This window comes from Mauremys reevesii, linkage group 6, assembly GCF_016161935.1.
Source record: "Mauremys reevesii isolate NIE-2019 linkage group 6, ASM1616193v1, whole genome shotgun sequence".
Lineage (NCBI taxonomy): Eukaryota > Metazoa > Chordata > Testudines > Geoemydidae > Mauremys > Mauremys reevesii.
The window spans coordinates 59599839-59611412 of record NC_052628.1 but is presented as its reverse complement, the minus strand read 5'-3'; the positions used below and the strand labels follow the sequence as shown (position 1 = coordinate 59611412).

Genomic DNA, 11574 nt, shown 5'->3' with positions numbered 1-11574 from the left:
TATCCCAACTTTGATCTCACTTAAACTACATGCTTACAAAATCAGACATAATACAAAAGTGTCATGGCACATTGTTACTGAAGAATTGCTTACTGTCTCATTTTGTCTGTATGAAATTTCAGTTTGTACTGACTCTACCAGGGCTTTTTATGGAGCCTGTTGTAAAACTAGGCAAATATCTAAGTGAGTTGATGTACACCCCAGTTGAGAACTACTGCAATAGAAGATATTACCTCACCCATTACATAGATCACATTTTTTAATAGCCAGAAGTCTGGCGAGAGGGAAGGAAGTGCTATTTCTGAGTTGAGACATGAATACCTACCAAAACCATCCCAATGCAGGAAAACAGTTACAAAATGCATTTATGAAGACAGATGAGTATCTCTGGCTCACAAGATTGGAAACTGGTGAATATCCAGGAGTTGTGGCAAAAGATTTCTATAAGCCTGTCTGCTGCTGGAACACCCACTGTTGCAAATCTCAATGATTAGTCTGGAAGTGGCTTTTTTTCTTTTTTTTTTAAACTCATCAGGAAGGTTACACCACTTCCAGAAGCCATGGAAAAATAAACAAACAACAACATACATCAGTTTAAATAACTTGGGCTCTATTTACCAACAAGATCATTGCTCTCTTGTACAATGAGAAACTTTTTAGCTTGAGCACCTTAGTTCAACCACAGGGGCCACAGCCAGTGTGTTTTCAGGGATATGGCCTTGTTCTTGGAACTTACTTTCTCTCTTGCTCCACAAGAACCACAATCTGTTGAGAGTCTACACAGTGCAAAGTTGAATTTACCTTACCAAGCTTTTTGGGAAGTGTGACAGGGAAGACATTCATATTACAGAAGCACCCAAAGGCCTCCACTCAAACTATTGCATCAGGTGCTGAATGTATGGTTAAGGCACTGCAAATACTAAATCTTGGGTTCTCCGCCTGTGTGGCCTATGGAAAGTCACTCTGTGCTTCAGTTTTTCTATTTGTAAAATGGAAATAATGTTTCTCTCACAATGTTACAAAGATAAATCAGCATAGGTTTGGGAAAGCTCATGGTGACCAGTGCTACAAAAAAGCTCATGCTTAACATTTAATCCTATGAATAAACAATAGCATCCAAGATACCAAACATTTTGAAAAATCCAAGTAAGTGCAAAGGAAAAACAGTGGCTATTTTCAGTTTAATTAAGCTTTGGTACAAGTTAAACTGCTGACGTCTTATGTATGACCTTCTACAAATCTAGTAGTGGTAAGTCATGCACATTTGCAACTATACTCAGGTGCTGCCCCTGTCATCCTGCTGTACACTGTAGTGGCACATGTACATTTAAAGTCTCCATCTATAGCTCTTCTAAATGGGGCATTTTCCACTTATTAGATGTTACTTTTCAGCCCTAGTGAGTAGTACCAGAAGACATTCACTTTTTTTAATGCTTCAAATATAACCAAGCTTGGCAACATAGTATTAGTTCTGTAGCTAATATATTATGTTTCCATGACTGTTTAGTAAATCATTTTCACAGAATACCGTGAACTTATGTAAAATCCAGAGTTGGACATTTTGTAAATGTAAACATCCATATACAGTTAGTGGTGGATTTTCTACATCTTTCAAAGGTTCTCCTGATTTGGTAGAGACTGCATAGCTGCAGGATAGGAAACACTGATGGACTTGATAAATCTTACTCAAACAGAAGCAGCAAAAGGAGACCACTGGATTTACAATTTGCCAAATGTCTCCCCACACAGTGCAGGGAAAGAGTATACATAAGTGAGATGCTAAGTGGATGTTTCCAGAGATCAGCTGCCACACACACTATTCACTCATTTAAATTGGCCTGTTTTGCTATTACTGATTATAAATTTCACTACACTTGCTAATTTATTTGCCTCTTATAAATTGTGTAAGGGAGCATGGAGGTTGTGTACAGCACAGTCTTGTACTAGCAGAAAATAAATACAGGGCTTTGGTTTAAGGGTTAACAACTACATGTACCCAAGTTTCTCTGTCAAACCACCAGGGGTCACTAATACCACATTACAAACATTCCACAGCATGGTATGTAACTTTATTCTTCTATCATAATAATTTAAAGTATTTACACACTGCACAGTCACTCTTTTACACAAACATATACTTACTGGTATATCCATGAACCACATCTAGAAGGTTTTGCAAAGACTGACACATTGTGGGGTTTCCAAGCATAAAAATAAAATTTGAAGCCTTCTAAAAAAGACAGCCATTTGGAGTGTCTGTGAAAACCAGTGTTCCCTCTAAGTGTAAGCTCTCCCCCGAGACCATTCACTAAGCTTCAAAATATCCAGATGTTTGGCATTAAAGAAAGATCTTTTGGCTAGTGTGGACTTCAAAAACCAACATGTGCAAATAACATTTTCCTCAAGAAATCCCACAGCAGGAACAAGAAAACGCATTGAAGGAAGCACAACATTTCTGAAATTTTACTTGTCTATGGGGCTCACAATTCACTACTAGTGTATATATATACACACACACACACATGTACATGTATTTGTGGGACTGGGGGCACAGGGAACTAGCTAGTAGACTGCATCATTTACTATGTACTTGTACTGGGGCAGCAACTCTAGCCACCACAATTTTTTTTTAAACTCAGTGCACTAATGGGGAAATTCAGCCACCCAAAATACAAGGGCTTCCCCCAGACACATTAGAGCAGCAAAACAGGAAAGCTCCCTTCCTCTACCCAATTCTACAGTAGGCCAGAAACCACACTACCTAGAGCAGTTGGAAAACCATTTTCAGCTAACTCAGTTTAAACAGTGTGGCCAAGCAGAAAGGATGGGGCAAACTACGTGAACAGATTAGAGTGTTCTTGTCTAGTACAGCATTCTGCCTTCCACACTGGCTAGCCAAACCAAGCTAGTTTAATTGGTTTTCAAAACAGCATTCCCAGCCCAATGTAAGTGGCACGTAAAATCTTCCACCCATTCCAGTGTCAAGTTAAGTCTCTCTGCCAACAGAGAGTCCCAGCAATTGCTAAAAGGAGACCATCCTTAACCTGTCTAGCCCTTCATCATTCCATGCAAAAAGAGAGATTTAACTCTCAAGTACCACCTCTCACATTACCCAACACACACTGTAAAGTTTACTTACTGAACTTTAGAGTAATGAAAGCAAGGACTAGTCCAGTCTGTTACTCATGTATACACAACACTCCCACCCCACAAAAACCCACAATCACCCCACATCAACCTGCCACAGTGCCTAGGTCTATAGACTGGGGCTCACATTACAGAACTAAAAAGAGTCACAAACATTCAGGCTTAGGTCTGGAGCTCAGGCTCTGAAGCCTGGAGGTGAGTGGATTTCAGAACACTACGGTTTTAAGCGCCACAGAGTGAGCCCCCAAGCCCGAGTCTGTAGACCTGGGCTCCGAGCCTCCTTGCCATAGGCTTTAAAATGCAGTGCAGACATACCCTTGGAATGCTAGAGACTCACTAATCTAGGCTACACTGTTTCCAAGAGAAAAACAAACACTTAGACCAATTAGCAATCATGACAGTGGGGGGGGGGGGGAACTCACATGTGGGTATTTTTACTGTTGAAAATCTTTACTGTGTAAGATGTTACCTCTTTCTTGCAATAATTTAAGGCACTAGATTGATTCAGTGACCTAATGGTTGAACTTTATCCCTACCATGCATGAGGACTCTGTTGAAATCTCCCTCTCCCTATATTCTAACACATTTGGTAGATGCACTGCTTATGAAAGGGAATTTCTTAGGTCACTTAGCTGCAGTGTGAATCTAATCAGCTGGAGGGGTGCTATCAGTCAGCCCCAAGAGAAGGTGGACAGCTGTGACAGGGACTGTTAAGGAAAAGTGTGTTTAGGGGCAGCCATTCACACACAGCTGGAGGTCCTGGCTGGCGTTAGGTAACGTCCAACTTGGCGCACAAACACAGTGGCCCCGATGTACCTGGCGTGCATCTCCACGTATGCCCCCATAGGGAAAATCTCCTAACATGCTCCTTGATATCCTACAGTGATACAACCTAGGCAATTAAAAAAATCTCAGGTGCTCTCCTTGAGCCTAGGCAACCAAATGATCCCTCAATTTCAACTCATTCACAGAATAAAACTAACGGTCTTGAGGGAAGGGCAATATTGAACATCCTGCTATACAATTAAAACCTGTCAAGTGAGCTAGAGAAACATCCAAGACTGTTCTTTATACAGCACATTGCTGTATAAATCATAAGCAGATTCAGTTCTGAATGATCCACTTAGAGAGAACAGCAAGTTAGTGCTGTATTCACAGTAGAATGACTGGTGGTCTTGGGAGAAAATTAAGGATTGGAAGAAGAGGAACATAGAAAAAGTACTTACATATAAAAGTTTGTTAAACTATGTAATACTTAGAGGGAGCACTGGGTGTGGTGTATGTACATGTATATTATACATATTACCCAGATACACACATAAATATTTCATATATAAAAAATAAAGTGCTTTCTATGAGGTCCCAATGCAGGGACATTATAAAACATTTCACCAACTGCAAAACAAATTGATACAATCAAAGAATACTACATCCAACACATGTAAAACAGAAACACGATATGTACAATCTGGCGGGTGTCCCAAGACAAACATCCCTTCATATACATGGTATATACATATATACTCTTAGCTTTACTCAATATATTATGACAATATATATATATTTTAAAACTTTGTTATAGACAAAAAACCCTACAAAAACGCAAGAAGGATTAAGCACACAAGTCCAAGACTAACGGACAATTTGCTATTTTTGCCCATGTCACTATTTCCACTGTTGGGGAAGATGTGCCAGCGCTCTTTCCTGGGGTGCAGTGCCTCTACGTCTTGCAAGGCACTATGCGCTGCTGCCGTGAAGTTAGCATCACCAGTGGTGAGCAGATCAAACACACAAGAATAAAAATAGATGTCCTTCACCAGCATCTTCTCATGGCATTTGGTAGTGGCACTCTCCAGTGTGTACACAGACCGGGGCTGAGTAGAGGCAGCATGTGGAAGAAGCTGCCCCATAACGGGCAAAGGTAAGTGACCACTGTCATCAATGCGTTCACTTGAGGGGCAGCCATTCACACACAGCTGGAGGTCCTGGCTTTCTTCATAAGCCATGGCCAGCTCTTCTGGCATGCGAATGGCCAGCGTTAGGTAACGTCCAACTTGGCGCACAAACACAGTGGCCCCGATGTACCTGGCGTGCATCTCCACGTATCTGCCACTGACTCTCTCCACTATGCGCAAGCTCTTGGTGTCACTATCACCTCCACTTGTTGTGCCATCTACAAAAGCCGCCGGTAGGTCATCAGTCACTGCCTGGTACACCTTCTGCTCTGTGCAGTCTTGGTATGATTTAAAGATAATAGTTATCTGGAAGAAAACAAGGAAATTAGAGGGGAAATTCATCTCAAAACCATCATCACCATATAGACTGAGAATGATCAAGGGCTGAATAGCTGCCCACCAAGCCCATGCTGGCCATCATTCATTCCTACAGAAAAGTATATCTAAGGGCAGGTCCATACTCACTGCGCAGGTCGACGCGGTGAGTTCGACTTCACAGAGTTCGAACTATCGCGTCTGATCTAGACGCGATAGTTCGAACTCCGGAAGCGCTGCGGTCGACTCCAGTACTCCACCACTGCAAACGGCCGTGGTGGAGTCGACGGGGGAGCCGCAGAGTTTGACCCCGCCGCGTCTGGACAGGTGAGTAGTTTAAATTAGGGTACTTCGAATTCAGCTACGCTATTCCCGTAGCTGAATTTGCGTACCCTAATTCAAACCCCCTTTTTAGTGTGGACCAGGCCTAACTGTGCACCCATACCCAAAACTAATACATAGTCTAGCAGAGGGCAACTTAAATGGAGTTCTTAAATTAGGAGGAAACCCACAATAGTGGAGGAGAGCAACTGGAAAGAGAGGCCAAAAAGGGAACAGGTTGTATATATCACTGAGAGCCACAACTCCCTCTCCTAATGCTCCCTTAACACTTTGGAATTCAATCTCATGGAGCTGTATGTGCCAAATAATTCCCATGCCACTATCTTCTGTGGCACAACCAGTTTCTCTCCATGGAGAGAGCAGTGTGCTCTAATGCAATTAGTAATCAGAGTGCAAGGGGTGCCACTGACTACATGAACATGGAGAGAATATTCACTGTACCCCCTCTAATATATAGCTAATCCTTGCACAACCTGAAAATGCTGTAGAAAGAGCACAGTATTATTTCATCCATCAATTCAATACGCAAGCAGTGACTAGCTGCTCTCTTCTGTAATTATTTGACAATCTGCATTTTGTTATTCAGTGTTTGGACTTAGCCTTTATAAACTGAGAGCTTTGACACCTCCAGTCCACTAGCAGCTACAGAACATATGTATTACAGGCAGAAGGGGAATAAAACAGGTGGCTTATAAGAAAATGCACCACTCTGAACAAGATAATAAAAGTGCAGAGCAAATTTTGCTTTAAGACAGAGATCGGCAACCTTTGGCACATGGCCCGCCAGGGTAAGCCCCTTGGTGGGCCAGGCCAGTTTGTTTACCTGCCGCATCTGCAGGTTCGGCTGATCACGGCTCCCACTGGCAGCGGTTTGCCGCCCCAGGCCAATAGGGGGCAGCAGGAAGCAGTGGCTAGTCTGTCCCTCGGCCTGCGCTTCTTCCAGAAGCTCCCATTGGCCTGGGACGGCAAAAAGCAATCGGCCAAACCTGCAAACGCGGCAAGTAACAACCCGGCCTGGCCCAGCAGGGGGCTTACCCTGGCGATCCGCGGGCCAAAGGTTGCCGATGCCTGCTTTAAGAGGTGCCTTGCAAAGCATACCCGGAAGTTTGTACCTTTTTATGATGCTAACTAATGGCATCTTGAATCTTAAATGTTTGTTATTTAAAGTCCAGACACAATAGAAATCAGCTCCTCCAGTCTTCACAGGGGAAGCAAGCGGGTTATGTTGTTACGTTATTTGTTAGGGTCCCTAGAGCTCTGTAGAGGTATCTTATTTTTATTTAAATAAATGGCATGTCTGCAGCTTCCTTCCAACAGTGAAGAGGAGAGGAAATACTGACCTGAACAATCTAGGGTTTTTTTTAAATACAGAAATAAGCAGTATTTTAATGTCTGTATGTTCACACACCTATATACACATCATAACGCAAGAGAAAAATGACAAACTGCAAAGCAATTTTAAGTACATTGCCAAGAGATTCAAAGTACTCCAAAATGTGTTCATGAACATTCCCAGCCCTATCGATGTCTTGAGTTTCTAGCGGCCCTTGAATGTTTTAGTTTCAGTTAGCCACCACACTAGTGCACAGCAGCTTTTGATTCTTACCTCTCAGCTTTGAAATACAAGAGTTAAGGCTCATAAACAGCTGGATTACAGGCAGTCGGAACAACACCTCTCCCTTCCGGGAGGAAGATTAAACATTAACTTTGCGCCCATATTCTTGCTATTAGTAAATGAAAGTGAGGATTTCCCTTACTATCACCTTTTCTCCTCAGTCCAAACCCTCTTCAAACACACAATACTTAGTTTTAATGTTTCATCTGCCCCAGTTAGTGAGCATTACATTCTCACAAATACAGACAGAGCACTCACTATTTTAGTTCCACATGTTCCCACTGGTACGGTCTGACTGGAATTTTCCAACGATTTTTCTTTGCTTTAATCAAGTTATACAGCAAGCTTGGGACCAGCTGTAGTCTGCAATCTGTGAAATTCATATGCCTGAGCCACAGCTGAGATTGAAGGATTTTGTTCAAAATCCAGACAATATACCAATTACTTACTCCCCCTTGGACAGTCACCGCTTTTGTCTAGTGTAGTGAGCCCACCATTCCACTTTACTTCTAATCTTTTATGTTTAGTTTAGTCCAGTAGCCCAGAAGGAAGATATCTTGGACATTGTCTCAAGTAATTTGTTGTGCATCTGATCCCTGTGCCTCAATACATGAAGCTTCCACAAAGCTGCTTTAACACAGGACTGCAAAACAGATTAATGAATGGCCCTGGACACAAACAGCACAGCAGTGGTAATGTTCTTTAGGCCCATTCGTGACACTCTGCAAGAAAAGAATGATTTATACCCCAGCTGAAGGAAAATTCTGTGCAAGACTGCTCAGCACCTGAGTGACTCTGAGGTTAATAGCTCAGATTGCTTTAATGACACCACACAGAACTTGCTTTTCCATATAACCACCCACACTAATTCCCTAACAATCAATAGGCTCCATGACTGACAATGCTTCTCTAAGCACTAAGGAATTTGTCTCTAGTTTCTCAAACCTAAATTTCAATCAGTTGGTCCTGCTTGTGCAGAGGGACACTCTCTCTGCTTGAAGACCATGAGGAAATCTGGATATGACAGAAGGAAACAAACATTTTTGCTCTGCTTCTGGAAAGCTACAACAGAAATAAGGAACAGTCACCAACTGCTCTCACTAGGGCTCTGCTTTCTTCATCAAGGGTAAAAACTCATACATAGGGAGAAAAAGGCCTCCACACCACTCCAGCCCTGCAATGGTGTTGCACAAGGAGCACAAGCTCAATAGCTATGAAAGGGCAGGGTATATACTCTATGAGGTCTCCACAACGTCCCCAAACTGGCTAGCAATGAGAAGGCCCCTGGTATGTGCTAGGCTCCACACTTAAGAGATACAGTGGGCTAGAAGCAGAGTGCCAAGGCTTGCCACAGCTGAGTTCTGGCATCTCTAGGCTTGGCAGTTCATAGCCCCAGCACCCCTGGGCTTCCTGCATCAGTTATGAATGAAAAAAAAAAATCGCTTGAGCCCGAGCAATTACAGGTTAAGCACTGGCTAGAATACCCACTTGCGGTGGCAAGGAGAGGCTGTAACATCCAGTCCAGTCCACAAAGTTGAATAGTGAAAAGGGAGGTCTGTAGGGTTGTGGTGGATTTAATACTCTCTACCCAACTTCCTCCCTCTTGATTCTCTCTGTAACCCACACCCATAGAGTACTCTATTTCTGGCCATTTGGGGGCAGGGTGGGGGGAGAGGTGAATTTCATCCTAAATCCCTCCCTTCCCCACCTCTGCTGCATCAAACTGTATTTAAAAAAACAGTTGGATATTTAATCATTTCAAAATCTTTGCATCTAAGTTTGCCATTTGTTCCTGTGTGCACTGACAACACTTGATTCAACCCAAGCACACTCCCACACACAGCTGTTGATCTATTACAGCGTTCAAAGACCAGGAAGAAAAAAAAAGCCAAAAAGGAATTCCAACTGCCGGAAGTACCTTAATGTATTTGCATCTGTATGAAGGAACCACTTTCATAAAGCAAAGTCAGTCTGCCAAACAAGTGCTCTGGGCATGTGTGGCGCTCTCAAAAGTTACTGCAATTATTAGGATGAACCACCTCAAAAATAACACTTCCCATTCCCACTCTAAACCAAAAGCTCTAAGCCAGCCTCAGTTACGTAACGGTTGCGTACAAAAATTGTAAATTTCTACTCAATGTTTTGGGCTGAAACTTTCCACTGCTTGACCTCATATGAAAGACAAATGCGTTTCTGGAATGAGCAAAATCCTCTCCACTTTCAGTTTGCTGAACACAAGTTTTTTTTTTTTAAAAAACATTCTTTTTCATAAAACCCTCACGAAGAGCTGAGTTTTTGAAGGTGGAACTTTCCCAAGCTGCTTGTAAATACAGAAAGATTCTATGGGTTCTCAAATACAGAGCAGCTACTGCTTCTCCGTGGGCTTATTTATAAAAGTATATACCTTTTTATCCATGTTAGCTAAAACATTTTAGCCAACACATTTTAAAAATACTTTCAATCCTAGTCCAGATGAGCCCCATAATGTAACTACGGTACTAGAATCAGAGTTTAGTTGGAGTGGTTTGGTGCTGCTATTTCATTGCAGAGTTCCACAGCTGTGTACACTTGAATTTTCCACAACTGGAACAAGGAGCTAACATTTTAATCTTCCTCCTTCAAGAGGGAGACATTTTAATAAGATTACCAGTACTGCAGCTCCTTATTAGGCTTTACTTTAACTCTCTTGCATTCAGCCTTCAAATGTTCTTAAGTACTAGTAACTGTGCAAAACCACAGGGAAGCAAAGAGACTGCTTCATGCACATGACAAATATCAGGGAAATTCAATGCAGTAAATAATTGTGTAGTTACATTTTCAACCCAAAAGATAACTGAAGAGCTCCACTTCCTTAAGGACCCAGACTCAGTCATGTTAAACATACTAAATTCTCTTCTCAGATTCATAAATTAAAGTCACATTAATTTGAAAAGGGAATTATGCACATTGGGGGAGCAGAATTTGGCCAATTGGGGGGGGGGGGGGAGAGAATGTTAATGGCAGATTGTAAAACAGTACGTGCAACATGAGTGAGCCAGCACTGCTGCTGGAACCTGGGCTTTTTTAATATCTTACCGTTAGTGCAGTTAGCTCCTCAGCTTGCATCACCAAATGCAAAAAAAAGTTACTTTATACATGAGGTTTTGCAGCTTGTATTGTATCACCTCCTCCCTTGTGCATAAGAGACATGCAAGCTATTAGCCCAAACAAGTGTTAAGACTTTTTTTTTTAAACCAATATGTAGTATTCACACGCTTATATTAATTCCTCTTTTTCCTCTATCAAGACCTCAAGTACCAACATTTAAACACCCACCTCCTTCCCTTACTATGACTGTTTGCCACCTCCATGGAATTCCTAGTCATTTCCTCTCTCCCCCAATATCTGGTTTTCTAGTCTATATAGATTCTTATACCTCTCTCATTACCAAAGTATCAGAACACCTTCCAGGAGTGCATTAAGCAATGTGACTAATATATTGTTACATATTTGCTATCTCATCACTGAGAACACCAGATTTCCCCTTCACCTCTCCTCTTTAGGAGTTATAGAAACAGCACATTTCGTATACGCAAAACCACACACACTCTTCTCCTGGTGTCCTTTGAAACTTTTTAGTCTCTGAAAGAGTGAACCTCAACACATCTGTATTGCTTACTTATTTCTATGAACTAATCCATATACTGCAATAACTCAATTTGGCACATTTGCACTATACCACACCATTTATTATTGATGGATTGCATTGCTGTGCATTTAAAACATCAATGCCTTTGTTAAACATTTCTCCCTCCCTCCCTCCAAACTACTCTGGCTCTGCTCATTCACTTTCAATATTTCATTCCTTGTGATCGTCCCCACCCACAAGAACAAGGAAGAGATATTAAGTACAACCCAGCTCCCATATCAGAATGTAACATTAAGGGCCCAATCTTCTATGGCTACTGCAGGCAAAACCACTACAGAAGTCAAAGATTTTGCCTGCACAAGCTGTATGAGATCAGGCCAAACCCTCTTCATTTTGAATTTAGATATTGCTATAGAATAGTCCAAACTATTTACAGAATTAAAAATCACAGTGGGAGCCATGAGACCAAGTTCTATTGCCAGTTTTGCCACTGACCTGCTGTGATTTGGACAAGTCACTTAATCTTTCTGTGCCTGTTCCTGTCCCACCACCCTTTGCCTATTTAAACCATA

At 41.9% G+C, this 11574-nt stretch overlaps 1 protein-coding gene across 6 annotated transcripts in view; it reads right to left on the bottom strand.

The window, feature by feature from the left end:
• Positions 1-922: 922 nt before the first annotated feature.
• RGMB (repulsive guidance molecule BMP co-receptor b) overlaps positions 923-11574 on the bottom strand; it is a 28888-nt gene continuing 18236 nt past the window's right edge. For 5 of the 6 annotated variants that reach the window (XM_039544968.1, XM_039544965.1, XM_039544966.1 and 2 more), the window contains one exon: positions 3913-5408. In XM_039544968.1, coding sequence (XP_039400902.1) covers positions 4740-5408 — 669 coding nt within the window. In that variant the 3' untranslated portion in view covers positions 3913-4739. The other variant, XM_039544970.1, reaches the window with a different exon arrangement.